Genomic DNA, 13864 nt, shown 5'->3' with positions numbered 1-13864 from the left:
TTCAGATCCATAAGATACATGATATGTAAAACATTCCTCATCGCTAGCTTGGTTAGAGCAGTTATCTTACACTACCAGACAAAACTAAAGAAAACAAAATAATTTAGGCTTTACCATCATATAAGTAAACCTGAAGATCATTCAATAATAATGTAATAATGTTGTAACACTGAGCTACTATACACTAACGTACAGTTCTATAGCCATCTCAAACTAAAGATAGTCTTTGATTCCACATGTCTACGCTTGAAAGCTGTTTAATTATCGCTTGCTAACGGTAGGCCTACTTACCAATCTACCTCGTTCTGTAGCAAGCTCCAAGCAAAAATGGGCTCTACAAATACTTACTGTATGGGGGGTTGTAATATTGCAGTGCCCGTGGGCTCCATAAATAAAACTAATTTATTGTAGGTCTAGTCATTTTTGTGAAAAGAAAAAAGCATATTGCTTTCTCCACATCCAGAGAAGGGGCAGTGCTTAGGCATTTTCAACTTAGCTACATGTAGAAAAGATTTCACTGGACTTAAGGTTAATTATGTAACTAACACCCAATTAACCAAGCAAGCCTATTTCACAAAGAGAAAATGTACATGATTTTGAGAAGATAAAAATAATTTTAATGATAATATGCACGTTTACACATGTACTATTTGTGTAGAACCCTCGTATTAATATTTGATTTCAAATATGTACATAGCTTGCACTGTAAAAAGAAAATATCCATCAATTTTATATTAACAATAAATATCAAAGGTACAAAATTGTAAATAGCTGCAATGTAAATAATAATTGTTTTATATAGGTATTATTTTTGGTAAACACCACTGTGCAATACGTTTAACATTTGTTAAGATATACAGCGTGCTACCGTATGCTTAACACATTTATTACCATATGGTAAAGTTCTGGCAAACTGTGGATCATTGGCAGAGGGAGCAGGTGTCTCACCTCAAAAGCCGCATGCCAGCTGTGGCACCCAGGTATACAGGTGTATCCCTTTCTTGGCCAATTGGGATGGTTGCCTTAGCATCATCCAAACATGCAGTAAGGCTTTGCCCAGCAGCAGGAGGATCATGGGCATAGCTTGAAATCCCAGGTCCTGAGGAGAGAGGCATATGTGCAGTCCAGTCACACATTGTCATGGTCCTGTTTTCCTGTCTGTGTTTCCCTTGTTGGGCCGCCAGATGGCGGCACTTCTGTTTTGTGTCCTGCTCCCCCCCTGTTAATTGTATGATTGTTTTCAATTGTCTCGTTATTCCATCATTGTTCCCACCTGTGTCTTGTTATCCCCTCCTTCTGGTTTGATTGTTTTTTGAGTTCACCTGTGTCTTGTTACCCCCTGTCTATTTAAGTTCTTTGTCCCCTTGACTCGGGTGCTGGTTCCTTGTGTTTGTTTCCGACGTATGTTCAGACCGTTTGTATCTGCCTGTGTTTTTGACCTGCCCTTGTGCTCTGCCTGCCTGTGTTCTGCCCTGCCCGTGTTTGTGAGTTCCTCTTGTTTTCTGTTTTATTTAGATATTTTTTGAGTTTGTGTTTTTGTCCATCGTCGCCTTTTCTTTCCCCTGTTTGTTTGCCGTTTTTTGGTTAGTAAAGTCTTTGTTAATTTTCCCTTTTTTTGAGTTTGTCTTTCTTTACTCTGCGCCTGGGTCCCACCCCCCGTACCGTGACACACATAGGCACAGACACATTTCAGTACCTCATTCTATAATCCAGCTAATGGTCTATACCTGGGGTTGACAACTCCATTCCTGGAGGGCATTTGGATTTGGATTCCTTGACATACACTCACGATACAGTAGCCGAAAAAAAACACTCCTTACTTCACCAAATAAGATAAAACAAACAGCTACCCCACTCCATCCTGGCACCGAGCCATATTACAGAAATTGTTGCAACCAATTCATAATTAGCATAAAAGACTGCTGAAAGTGAAAACCCCTGGTCTAGACTTGGAGCCAAGCCCAAGTCTGTGATCTGTCCCAGTTATGCTAATGGCCATGCTAATAGAGGAGCTTTAGAATCATGCCAGAAAAACACCCTCACTTCCTCCGCCGCAGCCTTTCCAGCTCAAAAACAGATTCAAGTTGCTAACGGTCCCACAGAGTCATACTCCTCCAGCATACCAGGAGTACATCGATGGAAGTCCTCCACATCCTAGCCTGCTGAGAAACAGCACTGTAGGCCTGCCTCATTGGGGAACACTCCCCCAAAACACCATCAGTGACACTTTTAACGATAGGCGAATGGATCATTTACCTGCCCCACCCGCCCAGAAATTGCCCCAGCCTAAGACTTTAATCCAAGGTGACTAAATAATCATGGATGTCAGAGGTAAGATGGCAGTAAGTTCTCTTTTTCTCCCACAAATTTTACTAAATTACCTGATGGTTGAGAAAATCATTGTACATGTAGGTTTGAATGACATTCCAAAACAACAGTCTGAACTACTGATTGGATTTTATCCATTTACTTAGAACTCTCTGTCAATCATCAGCTCAAGTGCACATTTTGGGTCCTACTCCCACAAATGGATATGGAATAAACCGGTTCAACAGGCTTTTGAGGCTGAACACCAGGCTTAGCTCGTCAGGCGCTGCTCACAAGCTTTTTGTGAGAACGTTATTGACAATATCAGTGGCCTACTTCCAAACAGAAACCAGAAACAGAACACAGCAGCTCAGTGGTAACTTGCTCCACTATAGGCATCACCCATTCGACCCCCAATCCGGTGACCAGGGGAAAGCAGTCCCCATTGGCTTCTCATTCTCCCCCCCCCCCTTCCCCACTCAAGGAAACAACTGGAACACTGAGGGAAAAGCTGAGGTAACGCGATAATATATTAGCTGGTGCCAGCAAAACAAACCGACCTCATCCGTCCAAGGCTATCAAAACAACTGATTACTTCAGAGTCCCTGCCTCCGCCATTCTGGCTACACAACTTGTTTCTGCACCAGTCAGGGGCCCATTGTTCCATTAGAATCATGCAATCTTGGGCTGGCTTATATTCCAGTTAGAACAGCCATCTCAAGGCATTATATCAAGAGATCATTTAACTACTGTAAGAAGGATAACCTCATGGAAATCGCTCACCAAACTGCTTCTCGTGAACCAGATAACTTAGGTAACTATCAGGCAGAACCTTTCTTATAAATTATCTTATTACTGATAACATGGTTGATTGCTTGTTCGTAACTGAAACCTGGCTAAATCGTGATGCTCCAGCCCAAAGCTATAGCAATTACTTTTCTAACCGATTGGATGAAGGAGGAGGTGGGACTACCACCTTACATACTCTGACTCTGTAGGCTGCAATGCAATTTTATTTGGGCACTTCCATTCCTTTTAACACCATGCAATAAAACTTACTTGCATTTATACTTTTACTGCATACTGACCACCTAAGCTTTGCCCTGTGTTTTTAATAGATTTCTCTGAACTTTTATCAATCATTCACAACAGCAATGATAGGATAGTCACAATTGGTGATTTTAATCTCCACCAATACCTCAGACTTTCTTGAGTATATTGAGTTTTATTCTACGGATTTTAGTCAACATATTTCTAACCCATCCATAGGCTTAGTCATGCATTGGACTTACAAAAGGGTTCAAGACAGAGATCTCTTCTGTCTGTGACATTGCCTTTCTGATCACTTCTGTATATTTTTAACTGCCTTGTAGACAGTAAGCAGGACAACTCTCAGTACACTGTAATGAAACATATTGTCATACAAGAATCAGTTGAAAATTGTATGCTGTGCGATAAGATCCCTAAGATCAGATCAGATATAATTTCTATTAGTTCTCTGTTGGGTCCTTCCTTTCCTGATCACCACCTCTTCTACCTTTCCTGATCACCACCTGCCACCCTGTCTTGATGTCTGTTTTCCCCTGTAGATTGTGTCATGCTCAATAAATATAATAAATACACCTGTGGTGTACCACATGGCTCTTAGGTCCAGTTCTTTTTAACCTATATATGGTCCCCCTAGGTCATGTCATCAGGAGACATGGAATATAGTTCTATATTTATGCTGACAACACTCAGTTATACATCTCTGTGTCCCCTGATGACACTACCCCTTTAGCATCAATGACAAATAATATTGTACCTCTGACCTAAATGTGTGGATGTCAAATAATTTCCTCCAGCTAAATCAAAACAAGACTGAAATACTAATCTTTGGTTCAAAAACCCAGAGGGAGACACTCTTCTCACATCTAGAGCCAAGGGAAGTTCATGTTAAACATCAAGCAAGGAGTCTCGGAGTTACTATTGACACTGACCTGAATTTTCACTCACACATTGGCAATACCGTAAAATCAGAATTTTATCATCTGAAGAACCTTGCAAGAGTACGCCCATTTTAACCCAGGGAAATGCTGAGCGTTTATTACAAGCAGGCTGGAACTAGTCCAAAATTATTCTGCACGATTGTTGACCAAAGCTAAAAAGAGAGCACACATCATTTAAAAGCACTCCGTTGGCCACCTGTTACTTTTAGAATTGTTTTTAAAATACTCCTGTAAAATACTTGTTTACATGTCATGGCCTTGCATCCGAAGATTTGCTTTTAAGCTATACACCTTGCAGAGCCCTTAGATCCTCAGGTAGCAAGCTCCTATAAATACCTACTATCAGAACAAAAACATTTGGTCAGGTAGCTTTTAGCTACTATGGACCAAAACTCAAGAAAATCCTTCTAAAGGATCTATGATAAGCAGAATCCACTGAAAGTTTCAAAATGGCATTTATTCCATACCTTTCTTTACTTACTCACCACCCTCACTGTTATGTTTTTTTACTCTCTTATTTTAGTCTTTAATTTTACTTATACTTCTTACTTTTCTAAGTGGTCTTTTATTTTTGTGGTTTTTATTTTACTATGATTTTATGATCCATTTGGATCCATTTGCACCACTAATTTGAGGTTTCACCGAGCTTCTAAAAATGGATATGGAAAGGCCCGGGCCTTTCTGTGTGGAGTTTGCATGTTCTCCCCGTGTCCGTGTTGGTTTCCTCCGGGTACTCCGGTTTCCTTCCACAGTCCAAAGGCATGCAGGTTAGGTTAATTGGAGAGTCTAAATTGCCCCTGGGTGTCATGGTTCTGTGTTTCTGTTTCTGCTTTTCCTTTTTTGGGCCGCCAGATGGCGGCAGCTCAGTTTTGTAGTTCTGTTGGTTTTTACCTCATTGCTTTTCCCTGTGTTTAATTGTATTATTGTTTTCAATTATTCAGTTATTGTTTTTTGGTTGTCTCGTTATCCCTTCCCACTCTGGTCTGATTATGTATTGAGTTCACCTGTGTCTGGTTATTGTCTGGTTTATTTAAGTTCTTTGTTTCCCTGACTCGGGTGCTGGTTCCTTGTGTGTTCTGCTTGTGTTCTGCCCTGCCAGCATTCTGCATGACTTGTGTTCTGCCCTGCCTGTATTTTGCCCTCGCCAAGTGTTCCAAGTTTTCGAGTTCCCCTGCTTGTTTTCTTGTTTCTTGTTTTTCTTCTAGCATTTTGAGTTCCTCGTTGTGTTTTCTGTTCTTTGAAGTTTTAGTTTTTTTATTGGAATTGCCCCTTGTGGCCTTTTGGTTGTTCTGTTTACTTTTTGAAAGTAAAGTCTTTATTCAAATTTACCTGTTGAGCCTCCAGTGTTTTTTCTCTGCGGGCCCAGTGACTTGAAAGAATTAAGGAAATATTGGGTAGCATTGCTTTGGAATACATCTTATTTCATTTCAGTGAGGCAAGATAGCCTACATTGTTTGTAGTACCGTAACTTGGCGTCATTTTGATATCAATACTTTTAATGGCAGGCCTGGATTTTGGCAGTCTGAATGAATGAGTTATAGACGGTGTATGTCTTGTATATGAGAGTAACTTGGCATTTTTGTACGTTGAAAACGTGTTTTTTATGAGATATCATTTCTTTTTGCAAAAAGTTTTATTATGAGAGTGAGAAATGCGAAGTGACCCTGTAAGAAACGGTTGTGGATTATGGCTATCCTTGTGTGAATTTGTACAGTCTGATGAGCGTGTACCGTTTAGCAGTTTCGGTTTGCTATATATGTAAAACAGTGGCTGTGACAAAGGGTGCGGTGGCGTAAGTGTAAACGCATCAGAAATGCAGGTGAAATATGGCCAGTGTATGTACTCACAGATTTGATGGCCATCCAACGAGCCTTGATTGACAAAAGAATCAGCAAGCCCGTAGAATTAGAGCTCCCTAGGTCGCAACTTGTGTACCCTTCTGTCCTGCTCTGTTGTGTTATTTCGTGGAGATGCACTTTTAGTGTTTGTAAGGTTTATAAGGCATTTTGATAGGCTTATCTGCAGGTAGGAATCCTCTTCGCTGTTTTGCTAAGCTAGAACCGGAAAACTTGATAGTGCAGAATAGGAGCAGACGCATATGTCCCAGCAGGCTTTGCATATGAGAAAATAACAACAGTGTGAGAGAAATTAGGAAAAATTATGAAATTGCGTAGTTGAAACAATATGTGTTTAGCAGAATGGCCATGTAGGTAAAGGTTGACATGATCACTGACTATAGTGCGAAGTAAATGAAGTGACCATGAGCGAGCTTAGTTTCCTTATTGAATGTATATATAACAGTCGGTATAAAGCATTATTCGTTAAAGTGGAGGGTTAAGTAATGTGTGAAGTCTATTGCACTGATGTGCTTTTCTCATGTTCGGTATTAGTAGTTATAATTATGAGTGAGTCATGATTTTAAATGTAATGTTTTAATGGGGAGTTGCAGAACATACATACATAGTAATTGTTTGTATGTGGCTCGATAGAGAACAGGGCGAGGTAACATGAATGTAGAAACGTGGCGTTTGCGGATAAGAAGGTTTTGTACGGTAGCCAAGTGAAGAAATATAGTTAGTAGAAATGGCACAGTGGTGAACTGGTGTAACTTTTTAATGAAAGGAATACATTTGCCATCATGAAATGCATATGGGTGGCCGTGAGTGAGTTTTGGTAAAGCATATATAAGCGTAAGAAAACGTTAGTGTAAAAGAGGAAATTATCTGCCTGAGGGCGAGGCGGGATTCAATCCTTCAACTGGAGGTTTACCAGTCTGTGACTTTGTTTGTGCAGCACCATGACATAGCTATGCAATGCGTGAAATATCATTAGCAAACCTGTCTGTGGTTTCAAAGAAGAACACAGGCCAGTAAGCACAGAAGAGCTCCCGTTGAATCCATATGGCTTTGCAATATTGTAGCCGGTTAAAAACTGAACGTGCAGACGGTACGTCATAATGCAGTGTATACGTTCGGTGAACGGCGGGTATATATGGTGCAAAAGCAATAATTGAGAAGTAGTAGACAATTATTAGTGAGGGTAAAAGCAGGTTAAAGAAACATGTTCCTAGCTGGGCTTGAACCTACGACCCCATGTTTCCAAGACTGTAACTTTGCCCACTAGGCCACAGGCAGACTAGCTGTTTAGACTGGAAATGTTTCAGAGTAAAAAGGTATGGGTATTTTGCGTGTGTATGCGAGTTTTTGATTGGGTCGTGTAGGTGAAGATTTGGCTGGTGTCGGTAAAATGTCCAATGGGGAGACATGTTGTTAGAGGGATGGGGGGGGCTGTACTGATGTTGCCACGTTGAAAGTCACTCAGCTCTTCAGTATGACCCATTCTACTGCCAATGTTTGTCTATGGAGATTGTATAACTGTATGCTTTATGCACCTGTTAGCAATGGGTGTGGCTGAAGTAGCCGAACTCACTAATTAGAATGGGGTGTCTACATACTTTGGCCCATGTAGTGTATTTGGGTTATATTATTTTCGGTTATATTTTTTTTGAAATTGAGTATATTGCAATAGGCTAGTGTTATTTTCTACTGTGGACATTACACACCGTAACCAAAACATTCGTAGGTGGCTCAGTCATGTTATGTTATGCACCAATTTGATGTGAAGCTGGAACTATCAGCAAAATCTTTTCTGACTGTGGAATATTGTTTTAATGCCATTGTCACACGCCAGCATGACACCCCTGGGAGGGAGATGCAGCAGTGTCGGGGAACACCATTGGTTGCCGCATGGAGAGAGAAAGAGAGTGCACCCACACAAACATGGAATAAAATAAACGCCATCTTCCCCATTCCCCCTCACGGGTTCCAGGCAAAAACAATTAACTAAAACAACAAACTAAAATAACAAAGACAAAAGGAAGCAAAACCGAGCGAAGACTTTTCAGTTCCCCAATCGTAGCTGGCCAGATTTTCACCTGGCCAGCTGCTCCCACTTTTCAGCAGGGGTTCCCCGTCTTGTTAAAAGAGACAAAACTGAAATTAAACGCAACTGAAATGAAGAAACTCGCTCTCAGTGTGAGCTCCAGTTCTCAGCCCCAAACTGTGGATAGCAGCACACCTTTAAGCACCTGGGCTGATTAGCTACCGCAACCCAGGTGCGTGTGCTCTCTCCACCAGCCGGCGCAGCCGAGACCAATCCGCCTCTTTGGTGGACCGAATGGCACAGTCATCGCATCCCCATGCAACAAAACATTACATACTGTAGAGTAGGCTACAGAAAAACATATAAGAGTGAATGATTACACATTTAGGTATGTATACCACAGCTTGTCACAATGGGCCTCATTCACAAAACTTTTCTCAAATTATTCTTACTTTTGTTCCTAAAAACTTTCCTAGGGAAAACCAATATGGGATCCATGACACACGTACAGACCTTTGTTTTTGTGCATATCCCAGGTGTATGAGATGATGAATGCTGACTGTCTGTAAATTTTATGCACAATACTGTTCATGTGATTAGCATAAGTAAACAGCCATGACCAAATACAGGTAAGAAAAAAATTATGAATGCTGAAATGTTCTTGGAAACGTTCTTACACACAGTTTATCAAATGTGGTCATACACATGTTTTGTAAATGAGGCCCACTGTTTTTGTATTATTTTTCAATGTGATATCAATGTTTCATCTTAAACCATCATAAGGGGAAAATTAATATTTTTTATATTAGACTAAAAGCATTTTAGTCATTTTTGGAGATATTATGGATATGTTTTTGGACCCCCTAGATATCCTACACCCATACTGTTTGAATAATAGTAATACCTATTTGAAAATGATACAAAAGTGAGTTTCTTGAGTCAAAACACTTTATTTTCAATGAAATACATTATTATGTTGTTATTTACAGCAATGCACAATTTAGATATTTTGGATAGATTTGGAGAAGCTAAGGAACACCAAAGTACACTGCTTACATTTTGCTTCATAGATCTTTAGTAGTTCCACATATCACACTAATTTTGCACACTTGTGGGCAAGAGTTTATGATCTAAGACATGTATAGTTTTACCTGTTTTATATCTCACTATTTCATTACAATTTACACCGATCAGCCACAACATTAAAACCACCTGCATTTTTCTGTTTTTTTCTGATTTAACATTTTATTTTCTCTGTTTGTAATCAAACAATTCACATGTGGTCAAAGTTCAGACTCAGAGCTTTTATTAAAAGGTATTCTTATACATTTGTGTTTCACCATGTAGTAATTACAGCACTTTTTATACGCAGTCCCCCATTTCAGTGTTTTAGACAAATTAACATAATGTCAAATAAAAGAGTCATGTTTTACATTTGGTTGCGTATTCTTTGCATGCCATGACTTCCTGATGTCTGTGACCTATCAACATCATCAGAGTCTGGATATCTTATTGTCAGGTTGTCTTACAAGTGATACAAAAACTCTTTGCATTTGAATGGATCTCTATGGGAATTGGGGGGTGGGACTAGATTCAGCTGTAAATTATGCTGATACAGTATGGAACACATTTGTTGGCTAAATGGCTTTAAGTCATCAAGGGTCCAAGGTATCAAATGAGCCTCAAACCACCGTGCTGCTGCCAGATATGCAGTAGATACTACAAGCATTGTTTCTCCTGATTAATTTTCCTGTTGAACTCAATGTAAAAAATGTTCAGGAGAAACAAAGCTCTGAGTCTGCGCTTTGACCACGTGTGAATTGTTTGATTACAAACAGAGAAAATAAAATATTAAATCAGAAAAAAGTAGAAAAATGCAGGTGGTTTTAATGTTGTGGCTGATCAGTGTGAAAGCGAACAACTTCATTTTTGCATTTTCGTCAAGATAATTGCAATTGTGGAAATTTATTTCTACCTACATTATGTAAATGATGTATATAACCTAAACCAACTTAAAATAAGTTAGTATTGTAAATGGTACAAATAAATGTCTTGCACCAGTTAAGCCATTTTCCAAGTCTCCGAGATGCTCACACCTTTGAATAAGACACCCCCAAAATGGAGGATTGGCCAGATTTGGCATCCATGGGAAGGGGTTAAAGACATGCTCAACCACTTCGTTTTTGTATATTTGGATATCTTGATTTTTTTTCTAGATCCTTCTGAGAGCATGGGTAGCACGTTCGAGTGGTCCTTCAGTGCCTGCTGAAGCACCAACTTTATGTGAAACCCAAGAAGTCTGAGTTTCACACACAAGGTGCCATTTCATTGTGTTCCTGAGGGTTTTGAAAATAGATTCCCAAGGTGTGACTAGTCCTGGAATAGCCCCAGACTTCCTCAGAAGCAGGTACAACAGTTCCTGGGTTTTGCTCATTTTTACAGCTGCTTCATTAGGAACTTGTGGCGCTATTGACCGCCCTCACCAGAAGTTCCAGTGCCCAGTTCTTCTGATCTCCTGAGGTAGACACAGCATTCATGGAACTTCAGCAGCTGTTGCTGATGGCCCACCCTGTCATAAACTGCCTGGTCTTTCCCTACTCTTTCTGGTAGAGGTGGATGCTTTAGATGTTGGGGTAGGTACTGTTCTTTCTCAGAGACCTCCCATTGACCAAAGATTGTACCTGTGCACCTTCTTCTCTATACACCTGAGCCCTGCAGACAAAAGCTGAAGCAAAGGGAACAGAAAACTCCTGGCAGGTATGCTTCCTTTAGAGAAATGGAGACATTGGCTTGAGGGGGCAGAGCAGCTGTTTGTGGTCCTCACTGATCATAAGAACTTGGCTTTCATCCGGGAGGCTAAACAGCTGAATTTCCCATCAGGCAAGGTGGGCATAGTTTTTTAACCACTTAATCTTTACCCTTTCTTATTGTCCAGAGACTAAGAAAACAAAGCCAAATGCACTCTACTGGCCATTCAACCTGGAGGGGGGCCACCTCCTGGCCCTATCATACCCAGTTTCATCATTGCGGCTCTGAGTACTTGGGGACAGTTGCCAAGAAGGCACAGTGTCATGAAGCCAACCCTGGGGGTGGTCCTCATAATTAACTTTTCATCCCCTCTTCTGTTTGTTCTGTGGTTCTCCAGTGGGCTCATACTTCTTAGCTTACAGTCCACCCAGGTACACAGTGCTCTCTGGAGTTCATAAGGAGGTTTTAGTGGCACACTATTGAGACAGCATTCCAGTTCCTTTGTCTCGGCTCGCTCCACATGTGCCCTAAGCAAACCCTCACAGCAATCTACTCCAGAGCTTCTGCACCCTCTGCCCATCCCCTCCCATCCCTAGTCCCATATTGCCATGGATTTTATCACCGGTCTGCCTCCCTCCAAGAGTTTTACCACTATATTGCTGACAGTGGACACATTTTCCAAAGCTGCTTATTTTGTTCTCCCTAAGCTCCCATCTGTCCGAGATACTGCTCAGCTTGTTGTGCAACATGTTTTTAGGTTTCATGGTCTTCCTGATTGGTATTGTGTCTGACCATGACACCCAGTTTCTGGAGGGTCTTTTGTTCTCTTTTAGGTGCTTCTGCAAATCTGTCCATTGGTTTTCATCGCCAATCTAATGACTAGATGGACTGCATCAAGCAGGACCTGCGGCCACCCTGAGGTGTTTCATGTTGGACAACCCCCATGGAGTCAGTTCCTTCCTTGGGCTGAGTATGCACACAACACCCAAAGCTTTTCCACTGGGTTGTCCCCCTCCCAGTGCCAGTACATGTTCCAGCCTCCCATTTACTGAGCTTAAGTGTGAGGCAGGTGTGGCATCTTCTTGGGCGGTCATCCTTTTCTGCTGTCAGACCTCATCAAAAGTTGAATTGATGCTCCTCCGGACCTTGACTAGACATCAGCGGCAGGCTAATCACTGTTTTCATCCCATTCTCCTGTTCCAGTCTAGATGGAAGGTATCCCCCATGATCTTTCACTCCAGATGGAGCTCCAGAAGCTGGCCCCTTATTTCTTCTGTTGTTTCAAGATCTTTCCAGCATGTCAATCCTGTGGATTACCAGATCCTGTTGCTGTGTTTCATGTGGATCCCCCCCACATACCATGTGTCCAGGCTCAAGCCTGTAATCACCAACCCCTTGGATCCCTCCTCCCAGTGGCCACCACCTCACTAATCATTGATGGACAGTCCATATATACCATCAGCCACCAGGTTAAATGCTCCATCCAATGCCTGGTGGGAGGGATACGGTCCTGATGCGTGTTCCATGATGCTTAAAATATTCTGGACCCTGAACTCATTCAGGAGTTCCACTATTATTAATTTTATTTTCACATGCTATGCCATGTATTTAAACTCCTTGTTCCCAGTGTTTCTTCGATTGGTTTCAGTGTTATGTTTGCACGTTATGCCAGCCTCGTAGCAATCCTGCATCTAGTTCCTAGTTCTTTCTATTCCTTGTGTGCTCCTGTTTGTTTTGTTTTTGCCTGTGTAAAAAGGTCTTTTTGTCGCACTTACCTTCATCTCCTGCGTCCTCTCTGTACATGGATCCTAGCCCTGAGCCTTGTGACAGGTATATTTAGTCTCAGCAACCACTGTTCTTGTTAAGCATTTTAGAATATCCCTAGCAAATGCTATGTATATCATTATTTATAGACTGACTTTGTTAATGAATGACATTTATTACATAGGATTTGTAATTGCCATTGCGTGTGTATACACAGGTGATGGACAAAATAATGGAAACACCTAACAATATATGAATATCACGTAACTAATAAGGAGTTGTGCCACCCTTCATTCAAAACAACTTCAATCCTTTTTGGAATGCTGTCATACAAGTTCTAAACGTTGTGTAGCGTGTTCAATGATATTTAGAAATGGTGACTGCAGAAGCTATATAGATGGTGTTCGATTTCTTCCTGGGGGGTATACTGTGAAGGAAGGTTAACATACCCAGAGTTTCTTTGCGTTAACTGCTTGACAAAACCTAACAATGGGAATCAGGATTAGCCAATGTCACGAAGGTGGTTATCAACTTGCTAAGTAAACACAGGCTTTAAACCCATCAAGTATGTACAATCACAATTGATGTGATGAATTAATTGCTAAGTGTATTTGTGCAATTTCCCATTACTTAGAATCCAAGTCAATAGATTCCAATGCTGGTCCCCGAGCATTCCATCAAAATTCTGAAGCCTCAAGTTACAATCATTCTCATGAAGAGGGTCATTTTTTCAGATATGCATACCATACATCATTTTGAATCTTGTTTTCGTGGATCTTACACTACTATGGGTAGCACCAAATGAAAATGTAGATAGTTATTTAACCTTTTATAGAGGCAATGTGAAATTGCCTTATTACATCATAAGAGGTGAAAGGTCAAGTTCCATTGATCTCTGGGTACTGAATATAATACTATTGTATATATGATATTGTAAGCTTCCCATACATTTATGACCTACATACATATATGACATCATATACTGCATTATTTAACTGTTTTTATATTAGTTCTAATATAAAAACAATGAAAAAACAAAAAACAAACGATGAATGGATGAAAAAACCGAGTGATAGCATGTATAAAGCTACCATTGCCACAAGCAATAAAGAGAACATGCAACAACTGAACACAGGCAGAACAGTAGGCTACCCTTAGCCAGGCCAGCTGCATCT

The 13864-nt window shown here is 40.7% G+C and overlaps 1 protein-coding gene across 2 annotated transcripts in view; it reads right to left on the bottom strand.

Annotated features, from left to right (window-relative positions):
* Nucleotides 1–13864, bottom strand: part of entpd8 (ectonucleoside triphosphate diphosphohydrolase 8) — a 44265-nt gene that overhangs the window by 8039 nt on the left and 22362 nt on the right. For both annotated transcript variants that reach the window (XM_035435972.1, XM_035435971.1), the window contains one exon: nt 949–1099. In XM_035435972.1, coding sequence (XP_035291863.1) covers nt 949–1099 — 151 coding nt within the window. The remainder of the gene's footprint in view (nt 1–948; nt 1100–13864) is intronic.

Source organism: Anguilla anguilla, chromosome 10, assembly GCF_013347855.1.
Source record: "Anguilla anguilla isolate fAngAng1 chromosome 10, fAngAng1.pri, whole genome shotgun sequence".
Classification (NCBI taxonomy): domain Eukaryota; kingdom Metazoa; phylum Chordata; class Actinopteri; order Anguilliformes; family Anguillidae; genus Anguilla; species Anguilla anguilla.
Note: the sequence above shows the minus strand (reverse complement) of the source record. Positions and strands in the feature narration are given on the sequence as shown.